This window comes from Poecilia reticulata, linkage group LG17, assembly GCF_000633615.1.
Source record: "Poecilia reticulata strain Guanapo linkage group LG17, Guppy_female_1.0+MT, whole genome shotgun sequence".
In the NCBI taxonomy this organism is placed as follows: domain Eukaryota; kingdom Metazoa; phylum Chordata; class Actinopteri; order Cyprinodontiformes; family Poeciliidae; genus Poecilia; species Poecilia reticulata.
The window spans coordinates 2,683,724-2,702,380 of NC_024347.1; the positions used below are offsets into that span (position 1 = coordinate 2,683,724).

General features: G+C 40.2%; 1 protein-coding gene across 8 annotated transcripts in view; it reads left to right on the top strand.

Moving 5' to 3' along the window:
- The window catches only part of ctnnd2b (catenin (cadherin-associated protein), delta 2b), a 175,235-nt gene that overhangs the window by 86,455 nt on the left and 70,123 nt on the right, over window positions 1-18,657 (top strand). For all 8 annotated transcript variants that reach the window (XM_008433036.2, XM_008433035.2, XM_008433037.2 and 5 more), the window contains 2 exons: window positions 15,689-15,723; window positions 18,042-18,158. In XM_008433036.2, the coding sequence (XP_008431258.1) occupies window positions 15,689-15,723; window positions 18,042-18,158 (152 nt within the window). The remainder of the gene's footprint in view (window positions 1-15,688; window positions 15,724-18,041; window positions 18,159-18,657) is intronic.

Genomic DNA, 18,657 nt, shown 5'->3' on the forward strand with positions numbered 1-18,657 from the left:
TCGGGTCAATCAGTGTTGCTTCCTAAGTGGACAGTTTGATTGAGATAATGGAATTATTCTGCGGTGGCGCGGCTAAGCATCGCATGTAAAGGAATAGCCTTTTTGCCCTCCAGCATTGTTCGCATGCGCAAAATTTCCTTATGTAAACAATAACATGCAGGGGGTCTAGATTTGTAAATCCGATTATAATTAAGTCTGTGCCTCACCAGCTATGAACCTCACCGCACGTCACTGATATATATATATAAATATATCCAAAGTGCTGTATAATAAAAATTCTCCAAATAGTTTATTAAAAAAATACACAAGCCAGGAAAATATGATCTGAAAGGAATCGAGAAGATACTGTGTATGATGTCTGGAAAAGTATGAGATTTGATTTTAGTGTTTTGTGTGTTTGGAGAAGTATAGAAAAAGGCAAAATGAGGAAGGAAAATTCCTAATTTATTATGTTTTCCCATTCATCCATTCATCTGATTAAGAAATGGCCAAAAACAGAGTCTCTAGTACAACTCTAAAATTGACATGATAAATGTTAGATTTTTGTGTGTGTGTGATAAATACACAAGAACTAAACTGCTTCATGACTACTCATCTTTAGAAAGTGACTGAAACATAATAAATAATAATAAATTAGCATATTTTGAAACGGCACAAACACATTACTGCCCTTTACTTTTTATTGGAAACAAGGGAATTGGTAAAGTTTGTGATATAATTCCATCCAAAGGTTTGTCAAGGTTGGACCTACTTGATCAGAAAAACATCACTTCATCACACCAGCGACCGACAACGAGCATTTAGCGCTTATAGCATCTGTCCAACTACCCAAATACATTACTAATATGTAAAAAGGTGAATGTGGGACACAATATAAGAAACGTATTGCTTTTTAAAAAAAATAAAAAATGTGTCCAGGGTGTACAAAATGGTTGTGATTTTGCCATTTTACATTGTGCCACAGTGGAAAATGGCATGGAACAGTTCAGCACAACAAAAACTGTCTCTGAATCCACTGTGGGTTAAGTTCATACCATAACATGTAAAACCTTTTCAGTGTTCAGTGCATTTTATTTGTATAAGACCCATAAATCAGAAGTCCTTGCCATGAGAAGAAGAAAAAAAAAAGGTCAGACGTTGCTTTTCCGATGGAGCGATGCGTTATGATAGATTTTTCTGGGAGAGGAGGTTCTTCACCACCGCAGCATCGTCTACACTCATGGCGTTCATCTCTTTTGTTTTGGAAGAGCAGCAGATGAGAGCATGTCAGAATGCGTTCTGTGAACAAAGCTGACACGCTCATCCCATTATAAGACAAATCTTCAGTTCGCGCAGAGAGAAAGGCTCTGCTGTCTCTTTAATAAGTGGCTTCTGAACAGCTATCCCAATGGGGGGATTTTTTTTGTCTATTGACAGTTGTACTTATTTATAGCTTGAGTCAGGCTCTGTATTTCGAACACAGATAACTGGAAGATCTCGTTCACATCCCACAAGGGTAAAAAAAAAGAAGTATTGATAGTTGGTCTAGAAATGTATAATTTCTTCTGGTAGATTCTTTTTCAGATGTTCTCTTACCAGTGTGACTCAGCTGTTTTCCAGCGAAACCTCAGTGATATTTTCTTCACTGAAACATCCAGCGTCTTTTTCACATTTTGTTAGTTCTGCAGCCATCACTTTATATCTGTTTACACATACGTTCTGCTGGCGTATGTGATACGCCAGCAGAACGTTGCAAGTAATGTTGAAGTAAAAGGAAAAAGATACTTGTTTTTTTTGTTTTTTTATAGTAAACATCTTTATTTACATTCATCCATTGCGTTATGAGGTTTTAGGCTCTTTCTTGTTGCAGTTTCAGCTGCAACAAGAAGTGTTGCAGCTGTTTTGTTGTGTGTCTCGACAAACTGCACATCTACAGACTGAAAAATAGTGTTCATCTTTCTTCTCATACTGGATGAAGTGGCTGGGAACATGATTTATTTTTATTCTTTTTACAGTTTTGTCATCATTTCTCACTTGGACTTAAGTTCGCACTCTGACTAGACCCTTCTGACACATGGAAATGGTTTGAACTGAACCATTATAACGTGTCACTGTGCTGCTGAAATACTTGACATATCTTGGTGTACTAGAGTGCAGTGTGCAAAATAAAACACACACTATGCTTTTCAAGTTTTTCTGTGTACAAAAAAAAAAACAACTTGTCATTTTACTTCCTCCTCCCAATCATGCACTACTTTATGTTGGTCTATATTATAAAATCCGATGTGCTATATACGTCCAGTTCAGTCATTATTTATTTGATTAGTAATTTAATATATTTATGTGTTTATATTTTTGGAAACTACTTTCCTCACAATGAGTTTTGCTTGAACTTGATTGCATGAAGGAATCCTTGCGCCATCATTTCTGGGCGGATCACTGAGCGGTTCTGGACATGCTTCCTGATCTCACACTGAGAACCAACATGGCTCTCCCCTCGCCCCATTTAACTCCTGGCCCCGAGTCAAAATGGCTGCCTCCCACACTGGCAGACTAGGTAGTCAGTTTGACCAATTTAGTGGGTTGTGGGAGACTTCTGCTTCTCTGTSTCTCCGTCTCTTTCTTTCTCTCTCTCTCTCCTCCTCCTTTTCTCCCCCCAGCCATTTGTTTGGGGCATGTGGACGGCCTAGCAGAAATGGCGAGCTGCGCCTCATCCTGCTGCGCTTTAATCACTTGCTTCAAAGGGTCTCGTGTTTCTCTCCCTCCTCCTCGGGTGTGGGTGGGTGTGGGGGGGAGGCGGAGGGAGAAAGGAAGCTCCACTTCTCCTCCTCACCTCAGTGGCCGTGCATCAGAAGCAGGCGAGATGGATATCTCCCGTCACCTTCACTGTCCTGCCTCCGTCCTAATCTGCCGCTGCAGTGCCGGAATGCAGCATTATTTTATTACCTTGCGCCTAAATGGGGGCGTAATCTGTTTCTTTTCCGCTTCTCCTGTGTCTCGGTAGAAATGCGTCTGCGTGCGCTGCGGAAACACAAAATCTCACTGAGTATTTTAGGTTTAGTTTATAGTGCAAAATATTTGAAATGGAGCAAAAACCTAAGCAAGATATAAGAGGTTGTTTTAAGTCAATAATTCCTTGATATTGATGAAAAAGTACTGGTTCAATTGGCAGATTATTTCACTTATAACACATTTTTCCTATGCTAAAGATGAAATAATCTACCAATAGAACAAGTACTTTTTAATCAATATTAGGGGAATTAAAATAATCTCCGATATCTTGCTGAAAGGTAAGTTAGTTTTGTCTTATTTCAACTGTACTAAAATATTTGCACTATTGGATCAAAATTACTAGAAAGGTTTTTGTTTGGCTCCATGTGGAAACCAGAGTCATTAAAACCTGAAGTTATATTTTCCTCCAACCTTGTTGTATTTGAAGCAGGGGGCAATGAGAAATGACACTCGTAAAACAGGTTTTTACCTTTTTAAGCAAACCCCAAAAGAAAGTAATATGTCAACAGCTTAAACTATCTTTAGCATCTCATGCTAGCACTTACCTGAGCTTGTAATTTGTCAAGGACAAACTACTTAATTTGCATGGGGTCAGCAAAATCCATGTCTGTATTCACATTAATAAGTAACCCAAAAAAAAAAAAAGGTGCAGTTATCAAACTTAAAGATGTATTTTTATTTATTTTTTTCTGGTGTTTCCTAGCATTCTTGTTTTGATTACCACATTTACACTAATTCCAAATTTCATAGCTATTTATGTGACTGTAAATATGGGAAATATTTCATTTATTTTAAAGGAATTCCTAGGGAATCTCGTTATTTGTGGCACCAGTGATGAAATATTCTTGTTGATGGGTTATTTTTCATTCCTGAAAAAAAAGACAGAATAATTAAAGGTTGGATTTTTTATTTTTATTTTAGATTTAACTTCTTTCCTTAAGTACAGAAGCTGTTTATTATAAATCAGTAGCCATACGCAATAACCCCTGGTTTTTATTCCAGTCTCGGTTCGTCTTTAGCTCTTAAATCCAGTGCATAACTCAAGGCCGCCCTAGAAGGTCAGACTCCATCCCACCTTGAGTTGAAGAATTTAATTCTGTCCGATTATGTCACTCCGCCATGCATTACACGCCGCCCGGCTACTCTGACTCATTCTGCCCAGCCGTCTCTGGAGGCTTTCGACATTTTCGACCTGTTCATTTCTGCCCTCTCTTGAGATATGAGGCGCGGCCGAGTTAGATAGCACCTGTACAAAGCGGCAACGTTTAGCCATTGTTCCCGCATAAAGCGTAATTAGGTAGAATTAATCTGAGTGGCTAAGATAAAGCGCGTGGCTACAGTGCCGCACTGGGATCGGCCATCTTTCTGCTCAGGAGGTAATTAGAGGCCCACAATAGGCAGTCTGGACCGCGCCGGCCGTCCCCGCTGAATGCCCGATGCCCAGCTTTTGGTCGCCTCTTTCGGCACCGGGAATTTCACGGGTGGAGATGTACTCGGCTTACATCTCCCTCTGCAGGATGATGAGTCTCTTTATTTGCAACGTTGTCTCTTCCGTGCGACGCCGAGCAACCTGAGAACGACCTCTGTGACGACATTCAACCTCAACAAGCCGTTGGTCTCTACCTTTCCTGCAATTAACAGTGACGCAGTTGAACCTTAACGTGGTGGCAGCTGACATTTCGCTCCAATCTCGGCTCTAAGTAGAAGTTTAAAAGGCAATTTGGAGTGTTAGAAGTTTAATGACGATTTAAGAAGCACTTATTGCAAAACGGACGGGCAATTCTTAAGTTCTGCTTTTATTACTGGACTCTACTGGGCGCAATCTAGAACTGAATTAAACTGATGCGAGTCCAAAATAATTGGCTGAGATTGGAGCTGTATTTTCTTCAAGAAATGTCTTATTATTATTTAGTTTTCTTTCCCCAGCTAATAATAAACGCTGAGCACTTATTCACAGAGTTTACTTTTCTAAAAAAAAAAAATAAAAAAAWAAAAAGTTTCTCAAATTCCCGCAACTCAGACACAATCTAGTTGATGAGTTTATTAACTTACAGTCATCAGGAAAATGTCTAATCCTCCTCATCCTCCTTATTATATAATGCACAATGAGTAACTTCATCTTTCTCAGGGAAAATGAAGCATCCCCAGAGAAATATCTCAGTCTTTCCATTTCTGAAGCTGTTTGATTCAGTTGTTGTTTTGCCGATTATATTATCAGATCGATGGAGCCACCCAGGCGTCTACTGTCTGACCTCCAGGTACACACCAGACAGGTTCTGAGTACAGAACAGAAATACTGGACACAATTTGGAGAAGATGTTTTTTTGTTTTTTAGGATTACAAGAGGACGCCAGAGTACCAATGCATGCACAGGATGAACATGCAAACTCTATGTAGGAAGGTTCTGGTCATGGTTCAAATCTTGAATCCATACAGTCTAGAAAAACTCTGCTAGAGCAAATTGGAGTAGATGGTAACTGATTAGAAACCGACCCTTTGCCTTTCTTTTGCTTTTTTTTTTTTTTTTTTTCTACAATAAGGTGAAGTGGAGTCTTTTTGTCTTCACTACATCATATAATTGAGTTGGAATATTTTTAGTTGCTTCCAATCGTGATACCTTGTGATGTCATTGAAAAGATTCCCTATTGAATTCAGAGTTAGCCTCTGATTAGCAGCAGGCTACATCACCTGTATCAGTTAGCATTGCATGTAAATTAAAACAGGGCAGACAGGTGCAGTGAAATCGGACGTTTACTGCATCTGAAGGAGTTTAAGATTAAAAGAAGCTAAAAAAAACAATATCTGCATTACGTTGCCTCTTGAAATCCCCAAATGTCTCACCCTGTGTTGTTTAAAGAAACAAAGATGGCTTCTGAACTGGAATGTGTTTGCGGTTAAAGAGTAGCTGGTCCTCTCCTGGATGGCAAGAGCAAAGGAGTTTAGTAAAGTGTAGAAAGCTGGTAGTACTGCTTGGAGGGGAATCATTGGTCTCTGAAGTGACTCCGGTTTGTCACGCTTGCTCTTTAGTGTTGTGTTATAGGGCAGTTTTCCCAGGGTTTATGGGAGACACACTGTCTATTTCATTGCTGGGGATAAAAAGGACAAAAAACAAACAAACAAAAAAAAGTTGTGACATTTACACAATGCTTGCTGCTGCAAACTGGCCTTGTAAGTCCAAAGTGTGTGAGACCTGCACAGAGTGGGTCTAACACCAGCTTCTTCTCTAAAGGTCACACATTTGGGATCATATCCTGTTCAGGCTTCGCCCGCCGGCATGCAGCAACAACAAGAAGCTGCAGCTATTACCTTAGCAACAACACAAATACACTGTGGAGGATTTGAATGTAGCAGAATCCAGGCTGTTATCAGATACTTGGCAGTCGTATTCAGCTTTCTTATGAACGGCGTTGGCTTATCTCTGTTTTTGTAAATGTAATATCGCATAATAGCCTGCACCATGGAAATGCACCAGCAGAAATGCCGCCTGCTGAATAATGGGTAGCGTCAGGTTTGGTCTTTTGGAGGTAAATAATGCCGGGACACACGATGAAGGTGACTAGGTCTGAATAAAGCTGTGCAGTGTTATAGTAATGTAATTCCTGCCAGGATGTTACAGTAAAGATAAACGATTTCCCCACAGTTATTGGTATCCTCACAACTTATTGACATTTTGCGCCGACTGAAAAATGATTTGATTAAATATAATTGTCTAATATGCTTTTGGGCAGATTTGTTAGCAACCTTAAGGAGGCCATTAATGCTTGCATTATAAAGTGTTTAATCCTAATTAGTATCAAAGATGCCTTCAAACCTTTCATCAGCTGTTTCTGTTGTTGAGAAATTGTTAGCAATGCATCGCTCCGAAATCACTACTTCTTCACAACTTCTTTTTCTGTTTAATTATTGGCTTGGTTGACAGAGGAATCCATCTCAATGAGAGAAAGCCCAGATGGAGAACTGAAGGGAGATTAGAATTGAGAGGAACTGCGTAGGAACGCAAAGGTCAGGCTAAGTCTGAGAAGATCCTAAAGACAAATTTAGATACATGTCAGTGAAAGGCTACAAGATCCATCTCCAAACAGTTGCCAACTTTATTTGAAAGTGCAAGGTTCTTTGGACAGTAAATATTTCAGACAGAACAAACTCCTGCCTAAGATCAGTAGGCTGTCAGCGATCAGTAGCGCACTGCTGGCGGATACTTGATGTAACGAGGAGCAGAAAGCCGAGGTCGTTGTTTCTCCCTACATCCAGCCAGAGTTTACGCAGCAGGTTCTGGTACCGCTAAAAGGAAAAAGTAACCCGGTTCTGATCATATGAACACAATCAATTCTGTGTGCATCGTGGTGACGCGCAGTGGCAGGTTCATGGATTTAAAAAAAAAATGTTTACGCAGATAAAAACAGCGCAAAAATGAGAAACAGAGACTCCACCATAATACCGACATTTATTATGGTGCGTCAGATCCGCTGCGTTTAACCTTTGAGTGACGTTTAATTTCATATTCAAAATATTTAAAGCTAGCTTGAATAATATTTATATTAAATGCTTCCTTAAGACAATTGAGCAGGAAGTTTTTAAAGAGGGCTAAAGGGGGGCCAGTGATGATCTTGGGGTGTTTCACCAAAATAATGTTTAAAGTACACTGTAAAATATGCAAATGTCACCAAAATACCCTCAAATAATAAAAATCTGAGCCACACGAGTAAATTGTCCTACATGCTTCAAAAATGTTCACTAATATTAAAAGTTCTCTAGTATTAAAAATAATCTGTGACAGAAACTTTTTTTTGTAAACAGCTGAAGTTCAGTTTGGAGTCCACGCTTCAGCTGCTGCAGCTCATATAAACTTTTTAGCCAATAGCAAAACGGGGCTTTGAGCGGAAAATCTTTAAACTAAGATACGATACGCTACAACTTTATCAATCCCTCACAGGTGAAATTACAGTTGACACAGCAGACATTTACAAGTTGCGTGAATGACTCATTAGCTGTTAAATATCTCACTGTCTTCGTCGAACGCCGAAGTTGTTGTGCATGTTGGGAAAACAACATGTGGCTGATTTGTAAAGGCAGAGAAGGTTCTGGTAAAGTCCGGAGAAGGAGACATAGACACYGACTCTCAGCTGTTGATCGTATTAAGGAGAGGTGCTGAGCCAGGTCAGGCTTTCATTGCCTTTATAACATTATTATCCCGACTCCATTGTGCTAATCTGCTTCTGCAGTAGCCAGACCAGTCTTTGTTCTTTAAAAAAATATATTTTGCTCACAACGGACCGTTTTCGTAGCGATTATCCTACCTTTGGTGCGTTGATCCCTCTCTTCATGGCCCGTGTCGATCTGAAGTGAGACTTCCCTACCGCAGCCTGACAACCGACCTCATTTTCAATGTTAGCATAACTGTGTTTTCTGGCAGCAGAAGCAGACATCGCTGCCAATATCCATCACTATGTATAAAGCCGGGGTAATTGATGGCCAAAGGAAGTGAGAAAAATGAATGTCGATGAGGTTTTTGGGATATATATTAAAAAAAAAAGACTAGCTTTGAGCTTTTCGTGTTTTAACATTGACACATTTCTTTTTTTTTTTTGCTTTCATGTTAATTCAGACTTATTTGCATCCTTCGAAGATGCTTTAAAAGTGCAGCATCAGTAGCTGTGACAGCGCAAATCAAAGAGGCAGGAGTCAGAGCCGACTACAAACATTGCTACTGACAGCCGGCGATTTGTGCCAAATTAATATCACGCAAAAATGATTTACATTTTTAGTTCACAGTGGAAGTTTCTCAGTTTCTCTGAGTGTTTCTAAGTTATTTCAACACAGCCTCTGCAAGACGACCCTTATTAAATTAGCAGACCGTGCTTTAGCTTTAGTTTATGTGTCTGTTGACTCAAGCTGAGCCACCATTTGATGCCTCGCTTTCCCTCGTCAGGGTGGCTCCGTTATCTCTCGCCCTCTTCCTGCAAGAGGGTCGGCCCTTGTGGTCAGCTCAGATAACAGATAATATGGAGGGCATTGAAATAGATGGATTATACGGACGGGGGTTCGGGGGACGTGTTTATTGGGTGGATGAAATGACAGGATTTTCATCGCTATCTCTGGCATTCGCTCTTTTAAGCCCCTCTCGTCGGATTCGGCAGAGCTCTCGTCTCTTTTGTTCTCTCTGGCCATCATATTCAGCCTCTCTGCAGTGTTTACTTCTTTTTCTATTATATCATATTACCCTCCACCCTCCTCCGATCATTCTCTACCTTTATGTGCCTCTTTTGTTCTGCTTGTGTCTGTATCATATTTCTCCCCTCCATCTCGCTCCTCTCGTTCTCTGACCCCTCTTTCTGTTTTTGTCGCCCTTCAGTGGAGCAGGCTGGAGTGCAGCGGTTCAATTTGTAATGCTACCTATGGAATAAGAATGGCACCAAAAAAAAAAGAGAGCTAAAGAGCCTAAATGTGTCCTTTTTCATGGAGTTGAAAATATCAGGTCAGAGCGTACGACTGGGAGTTTGTCATTATTTGGAATGGCTCTTTCACACGTTCAATTACCCTACTGAAAATATCAAGCGGGGCTTTTAACTGGGAATGGTGACCGTGCACAGGGGCAGTAATGGAGATTCTTTTTTTTTTTTTTACCTTACCCGTATGCTTGAGTCTCATTTCCTTCTTGACGTCAACGCGTCCTCTTTCTCTAGAGGTGGCACAGTCTAGTGGAGCCATTTTGTAGAATGGTGGCATTTAGGTGGGGCTTTTAGGTGCTTTCCCAATTTTGTGAGCTGCGACCGTTTGGGTAAAGATTTTATTCTGGCCAAAATTGGAATCCACAAATAGAGACACATGCTTTTTTTTGCTTATGAAAGGCATTTGTAAAAGTATTCACAGGATGGATTTTTTTTTCTAATTTTGTCACATTTCTATGTTAGATTCACCAACTACTGATTTAAGTTCATACATAATAAGCAGGGGGTTTGATTTTAGTGCATGTTTACATGATGGCCTCATGTGGCTCCTTTAGATCTGTCAGCCTGACAACAATGATCGGAATCTACCCGTTCTACCACATTCCCAAAGGCTGGTTCGCACTGAAATATTTTTATGCCAATTTTTTCTCCTTTTTTTCTCCTTCTGACAATCTTAAGAACATCCAGATTGTTAGAACGGCTCTTAAGATGATATTAAGTAATATTTCTGCAACGTGTGGTGAGTTAAGAGTGACCTGGTTCACTTGGAAGGACGTCTGGATCACGGCAATCTAAAATCAAAATCGGGGGATATTAAACATGTTGGATTGTCTTGGCCCTATATTGCAACGCATGTGTGTGTGTGTTTGTGTCCTAATGACAAGAGAGGATGCAGCCTGTTGAATGTGACGGGTAGCCAATCAGGAAGCGCGGTGACGTTTCAAACTGCAGAACAGCCGCCACGACTGCTTTGCGTTACCAAGAAGAAAAAAAAGGAAGAAAAACTGATCAACTCTCCATAGTGTTTCAAGTTAGCAGCCTTTTCTTTCTGCATTGTTATCGCTTACAACTCAAAACTTGCTCTTACTTCACGTTTGATCTCGCGAGGTTTTCCACGACTTCCTGTCTGAATGTTTATAAATGAAATGGGTTCGTGTGTGGTGGTTTGCTCCTGGACATCACACTTTACAACCAAACCTGTTATACCTCAGATATTTTATTGCCGTGTGTGGCCTCGTAAGGTTTTACAAGTCTGCGATTTTAAAACCTCGCTGCGTGAACCTGGGATAAGAAACTCGATGTGGTTCCATAAGACGCGTTTTTCCAGTGGTCGTCTGACAGGAGGCGGTTCAAACCCTGGACAGTTCGCCTGTTCATCATCACAGGGCAACACTCAGATTTAACCCTGCAGTTCAACAAATTTAAATCAAAGCTTTCATTTTGTTTTCCTGATTCCGTTGAAGCACATGCAACGAACCGCTTGTCCTCTCCAGATATTTTGCTGTGGCTTTGAATAGTGACAGACAGAAACGGTTAATTACCTCATCCTAATTTACTTATCAGTTCTTAGGAAATGAGGACAGAGCTTCTCTTAGCATGACTTTCACACTCGAGGGAAGGTTTGTCCAATGTTATCATCCCATTTTAACAAGGTCAGTCACTTCAGCTCTGGGGGAAAAAAAACAAAAAAAACAGCTGGAGGCATTTTGAGGATAATCCGGTATTGTTGCCAAGCATTTTAACAGCATGCTGTCCCTTTTTTTTTTTTTTTTCGCTTCAGATTATGTTGCCGTTTGTTACGCAATGTGTCAGTTTTCAGTAAGGGCCACAACAAAATCTTGTCATTCTCGATTTTTCCGTTTTCTTTCTGCATGTGCGCCCCCCTCCATCTCTTTCCTTTCACACACAAGCAGAGGTACACTCACACACTCTGCCCCCAAAACTGCATTACATCATTAGCAGTGATGAGGTGCTGTGGCGTGGAGTGACCTGCGGCACGAGAACTGATCACGTTGTCAATTAGTTCTCTGTTGTTCCGCTAATTACTCTGTCAGGCTCTATTGATGCTTCAAAAAGATTCACAGGTGTTGGGGAGGAGAGAAAAAAAACAAAAACTGACTCTGTGTGGGGCCAGCAGGTCAGTGAGTCGTTTCAGTTTGGTGAGGACTGATTAGGTTTACAGAGTGGTGAGACTCTGATGTTTCTGCAGGGTCGAGGTGGTGAGGAAGTTGACTTGCTAGATGATTTCCAAAGGGTGTAGAGGTTTCCCCATCTCCCTCAGTGGGATGTCCCACATGTTCCCTCTGCTTGAACTCACACAGCAGAATTTTAATTCCAAGACCTGAAGCTCCTCGGTGACCTATTTACTCAGATCTGGGTCCATGTTGTGACACCATGCAATAAAGAGGCGTGTTACTGCACACTCGGGTATGAATTCAATACTTTTTAAGTTTGAGATATAAAACGTTTAAGTGTGTTTGTGTTTTTCCTTTGAATTATTTTGTTCAAACGTAAAGGCACAGCTCTCTGCAAAACACTTTATTCACATATTAATATGATTTGTGTACATTTTTTCTAAATAAAGTAGCTTGGGAGCAAATTGAAACAAAATCTTCTCAGAGGTAGTACGGAGAAACTGTGATGCCAAAAATAAAACCAAATTTGGTAATACTTTATTTGAAGGGGTGTGCATAAGACTGACATTACACTTAATGATTTAACAACGGTCATGAACATGAAGGAGTCTGAATGTTTACAACTGTTGTCATGAAGCGTCATTTGGTAAATGACACTTTTAACACAAAGTTGTAATAAAAGTTGCATTAAAAAGTCAATTAAAAGTGTCAACTTTGCATTAAAAAGAAAAGTGTCATTTCAAAATTTCATGAAGGAATCTGAAACTAAAGTTTAGATTTTACCACGCTAGTATCGATCCAATACAGATATCGACTTGGTATTGATATTATCGATATCCTGGATCGATCTGTCCGCCTGTACCGCACAAAAGTGTTTACATCTCTTGAGCTTTTCCACATAAGTAATTAATAACTGCATAGTGTAAGGGAACCATACTAACACGGTTTCCAAAAATATTTCTATATAAGGAAATTTGAAAAATATTTTATGCATTTGTGTTCAGATCCACTCTGATACCCCTAAATAAAATGCAGATTATCACCTTTGCCTCATTGTAATCATGCGCTCCATCAATCTGGTCTTTATGGAAGTGTGGCAATAATAATAAAAAAAACCCATTGCTGACAGAATTTGGGGTCAATTTTGAGTCCTGATTTTTACATACGCTCTCCATCCGGTCTGACTTGACCTGATCTGCGCTTTTCAAAAGACGAAATAGCAAAAATCTTAGTCTCTCGATGTTGGAAAGCCAGAAGAGACGATGTAAGTGCAGCATGAGGTTCTTTGACAAATTGTTGACTTTGGAGCTAAATACCGAATACAGAGGACACTGAAGTTTGTGGAACTTCACTGAAAATGCAGAAGCTGAGTTGGTCGGACCAAATAATAAATAGAAGGAAATGGTGTTTTTTTTTTACCTGGAAATTAAACTTTCACTCCAGATTGAAACCACCTGTAACTAATGTGATGTATTGTGTGTTCTTCATGTCTCCCTTTTCCAAAAAAAACCTTGTTAGATTTTCCCCTCCTGTTCTCTCCAATCCCCGTAAGCCATTTATCTTTCCCTCTGTGTGTGAACAGATTCCTCCTATTTCTCCTTTTTTTCCCCTGACAGTAATCCGACATCCTCTGGGCTGTTTTTGTTCCTCACCTTCAGCCCCATCTCTACATGCAGCTACTTGATGTTAACAACATTTGGCCTCCTTCCTCAGTTTGCAGCGAGGTGTCCGCGCGAGCGCTCATGTTGCATTCGGTCGTAGCTCGGTCTCCCACCGGCTGCTGGGGAAAATAACGGGCGCTCACCACCACCGAGACAACGTTTTGACACCAGCAAGCAGACGGGACCGGCCTGTCCTTCGCTGAGAAAACGGCCTCTCTCGCAGAGTTAGCGTAGCTGCCTCGCAGAAAGCAGACCGGCGATAATAATCCTGCTTCCAGCCAGCTTTGTTTGTCTGCTGTAAACAATCTCCCGTCATAAAAGACGTTAGGGTTTGGCCGTTTCTGTAATGCGCCGTGCGTCCGCCTCACAGCTCGTGGGCACACGCGTCTGTTTGTACACATGTCGGGGCGCGTCTCTGGTTATAACAATGCCTGATGAATGAGGGGCCGCCATGATGGCACAGGGCTCCATTAACACGTGCTGCTCGGCTACTCGCCGCAATCCGTCACACTCTGCATACACGCAGCGGAGGCAATCAGTGGGGTGATTTAACGGCATCTGGTCTGTGTTTACGGCTAGTCGAAGGAGTTTGTCATTTTACGTCTTTCGTTTTCGGTCGGGCGCCAGAACGGACGAAAGAAAACACGACTGCCGACGTTGCAGTTGTGAAATTTGTCGTTTGCGAAGGTGTTAAACAGGAATGGGTGTCAAACTCCAGTCCTCAAGGGCCTCTGTCCTGCAGTTTTTAGATGTACCACAGGTACAAAACACTGGAATGAAATGGCTTAATTACCTCCTCCTTGTGTAGATCAGTTCTCCAGAGCCTTGCTAATGACCTAATTATTCTATTCAGGTGTGGTGCAGCAGAGGCACATTTAAAAGTTGCAGGACAGCGGCCCTCCAGGACTGCAGTTTGACACCTGTGGGTTAGAGGTAGCTAAAAAAAATTTTTTTTATAGAATTTCAATTTTACCGCAACTTCCCAAAAGCCCCTGTGGCGTATTTCTCAAAATCATGAGGAAATCTTTGCCCAATTGTAGTTAATTTCCTTCCCATCTCAAGACACGGCCTCTTAAAGGTTTCTAACCAACACATTGAATACCATATCTGGCATTCCCCATCACACAGACCTAACAGAGAATTTCTTTTCACACTCACACTGTCCACATGCCAACCATCCTCTTATTGTCTAAGAATCTGCGCTTTTCCTTAATTGACCAGACCCAGCACAAAACGTTTTGTCTCAAACATTTTCCAAGGACACAGAGTTCACACTTTGATGAGACTCTACAGCCCTTCACCATTAAAACCAGCTCCAGTGATAAAAAGGCGACTTTTTTATGTGTTTTTTTTATATACTAAAAAACCTGCACAGGTTTTTTAGTATATAAAAACTGGTCTCCACGGGTCTGGCTCGTGGAGACCAGTGACCCATGAAATCATTGTGGACAGGACAGTTTCCTTTTAAATAGCTTTTTAAAATGTCACCAATACTGAAAATAGCTAACTTTTTGAATCTTGACTCAGTTACAACTTCCACACTGATGACACTGAAGATTGTTGTTGTAGATCTGATGCTACCCTCATTGGAAAACATTTCAATAAAGCTAAAATTTGATGATTCTGGCAAGCAGATAATTTTTGTGGAGCATTAATTTGAAGCTAAGCTTGGTGCATTGCATGGTGTGGAGACTGTTACACCCATGAGTCCTAATCCAGACTCTAGGACTCTAGTATGTCTTCCCCTCTTCTCTCGCTGATCATTTTCTGTCAGATCTGCTGCAAATAAACCACACGTCCCTTTAAATTGGATATCTTCCATATTTAGGCAAAGTTTTGAACTGAACACGGTTCAAGGACACTTTAAACGGTTTACTTTGTCAGCACGGCGTGTTGTTATCGACACGGAGAGAATTCATCAACAGTTATGAGCTGTGTGTTTAATGTTAGATACGAATGCTGCACATTTATGTTTACATTTCTTCATATCTCGTATTTATAGTTTCCTCTACTGATATTTTTCCACTACCATTACCATTTTTTAGTCTGTTTTTTTTTCCTCTTATTCCTCTGAAACCTTTTCTAAGACGGCTTTGTTATTAGACAAACATGCTTCACTAAGAAAAAAAAAATTTAATCAGTCTCTTTGTTTCAATAAGTGTACCCATGTTATTAAATGATATTTCCAATTGGCGGCACACTTCAGATGACTTTCAAAAATGTCAATTTAGAAGGTTTTAAATATTTACTCTAGCAAGGTAATGTTATTCCTAGTGAATTTCAGTGTAGTTCTGTTCGATTTGGATAAAAACAGGCTATTTAAAAAGGCTGCATACCTGAGCTAAATACTGCAGAATCTCAGTACAGATATCACACTGACATCCGGTGCAACAGCAATTAAAGTTGAGCACATTTCTAACCCGGTTTTGTCTTTATTGTTTGTATCTTGCAGCTCAGCAGATGAGAAGTTTCGCTGGAACAACCAAGGTAATCTAAAATGTTGCGATCTATGTTTTTGATTCCTACATTTTTTTCCTGCATTTCACCTCTTGTAAAACTCAGCATATAGTCCGCAGCCCTTATTCGCATGGGGCGTGCGTCACCCGAGTGGCAGACAGAATCAATGGGCCTCCAGATCATTTAAAAGTCAAATGAAAACACCTCACCGAGCTTGACCACTTTTCTGACAGTGTTTTAGTTGGAAAAGGGGGGAAAAAAAGAAGAAAGAAACATGTTTGACACTTGGGTCAGTCCTCCTGCCTCTTTGTCAGCCTTGCTCAGATCTATAGGATGTGGAGAGCAGATTGATTGGCAGAGTGCACACTGGGTGACCTCTGCCAACAAAGAGGTGGCTAACACAACGATCCCAGAGGTTTTGTGGTGAAGGCTTTCACTGTCCGGCCTGCTGTGCTCTGGCCTGACCGCTCAGCTCAGTTTGCTCCACAATAAACCCATCTGTACTCCAATCAGACCTGTAATTGCGTCATCGCTGACAAATCATTGAAAAGTTGAAAAAAATACACACATACCATTTGTTCGGATAAAGTCATTATGACATTTCTGATCATCTATACGCTTATTAAGCTTAATAAAGCTAAAATTCACGACCTGCTGCTGCTTTTTATGCTTTTAGTTGTGCAAATCTAATGTTTTTTTAATATAATAAAAAAGCATCTCGAATGTTCTGTCAGGTTTTACACCACACCCCTTCGTTAGCAGAGATCCCAAGGAGTTTGCATTCTGGAAGCCAAACACTGAAGTGTGCAGAAATTTCAAATGACAACTAAAAACATGACTGTTTACTGTAGTATAAAGGTCAAAGATTAATTTGTCGTATCGTATTGTATCTTTTATCTCACTGTATCGTATCTTGGCTATTTATTTGTTTTCAATTAGATTTTTAATTCCTCTTTCTGTACGGCTTAAACTTTACTGTAATACAACTGCTTTGTTTTTAATGTAACTTTCTCTATCCGTGCTCCATTTTGTTTCTCTCCCTTTAAAGCACTTTGCTTACAAATAAATCTCCCTTGCCTCAATTCAATGAAACATCGCAGTCAGTCCTGAAAGTGTTTTCCTTTTTTTTTTTTGCCAATAGCAGCAGAGGCTTCTGTCTGCAAAGGCATGACTTGAAGTCAATAAAACAGGCCTCCTAAATCCTCCCACTAAGGCCGCTACTATTAACGTTCTCCTTCCATCTCCGTAAGAGATTAATGCTGCCGCTAAGACTCATTTGTAAGCTTTTATCTTCCTTGGCAGCCGTCTCTAACTGGAAAACACTGGCCGTGCCATCATGCTGTCTGACAGACAAACGGCTCGTATCTCAATACAACGGTGACCTCAGTCCCGTTTGATTTGTTGATAAATGATCAGATTTTTACCCTTAACCCACTGGGTTAATGGTGGCAGTGTTAAGAGAAAGTTTTTTACTGCCCCGCCCCCCTTACAGATTTCTTCAGTTTTTGCTCTTTTGTCAAACTTCATTGAAGATGATCAAGCAACATTTTAACGTCAAAGATAACATTAGAAGATACAAACGTAGTCAAATGGTGATTACATTTATTAAGGAAAAAGAGTTGTCCAAAACAGTAACAGTTATGGAAAAACTTCATAGCTGGTTGTGTCAACCTTGAATGACCATCAACCAATCACTTTGACTTTGCTATTTTTTTTTTCAGACCACATTCATGTCATGTTTTTAATGAAACAAAAATATTCAATTGCACCTCCTCAATTCTGCTTGAGAGAAAGGTCCAAGATATTTTGAATTGAACATTTTTTGAAAAGCTCTTTAAAATTAACACCTATCTGAATGCATTCTCAAAAATATGCCCTACATCTGTTTTTAAGTATATATATATAACTTTATAGAAGCCTTGTTTGCAATAGAGCCAAACAAAAAAGAAAGAAATATGAAGTCTTCAACACATTGCCTGGTTGTAAACTTGAAAAGTTTATTGAAGCTGCTGTATTATTACACTATTTTGGACACGTTTTTAACATTAATGTGACTTTTCTGTGTTTTCATCCAAATGTTTGATTTTCTTTTCTTTTGTCTCAAATTTTCAGTCGATTATTTATTGTTATACCCACGGTTATTAAATTAACACCTAGTTGTTAATAAAACCTTAAGATCTTTTTTGGGACCATAACCTGGGATTTCATGGAACCCACAGTAGGTGAAAAACATGCAAGTACACTCAGGTTAAATCCAGGAGTGCTGCTGTAATCATGCACCTTTAGAAATCTTAACATAGATGAAGACAGATCAGTCATTGTCTTTTCACTGTTTTGTGCACATGTAGATGGACAGAAGGACATAGAGGAGGAGCTGACGACCGGCCTGGAGCTCGTAGACTCGTGCATCAGGTCGCTTCAAGAGTCCGGCATCTTGGACTCGCAGGACGCTTCTACAGGAGACAGTAAGATAAATAAGTACTTCTGGTCTAATTTATAGTGCAAATATATTAATACACTTGAAATAGGACAAAAGTAACTCCCAGGTAACTTTTAAGTGAGACAGAAGAGCTTGTTTTAAGGTAATAATTCCTTAATATGCACCGATTTATCTGCCAGCCGATTTCCTTAGTTTTGGTAGATCTGTGGTCGGCCGATACTTGCATGTGAAGACGATCTGTTCTACCTCAGTAAAGGTCTGAAAATCAACCACTGTCCTCTTCTGCTCTCCTGTGTGAAAGCTTTGACTGACAGCCCAGCGCACCAGGTCATGTCTCCATGTACCAACTCAGTGACTTTCTTCTTATATTTAGCGACATTTTGGACAAAAAAAATTGATATCGGCCAAAATCGGAATCGACAGGTCAGGCTTTTTAAATCTCAGTAATCGACAATCAGCCAGAAAACTGCAATCATTGCACCGCTAATTCTCACATTGAGCTATTAGAAATTATTTTGGCAATC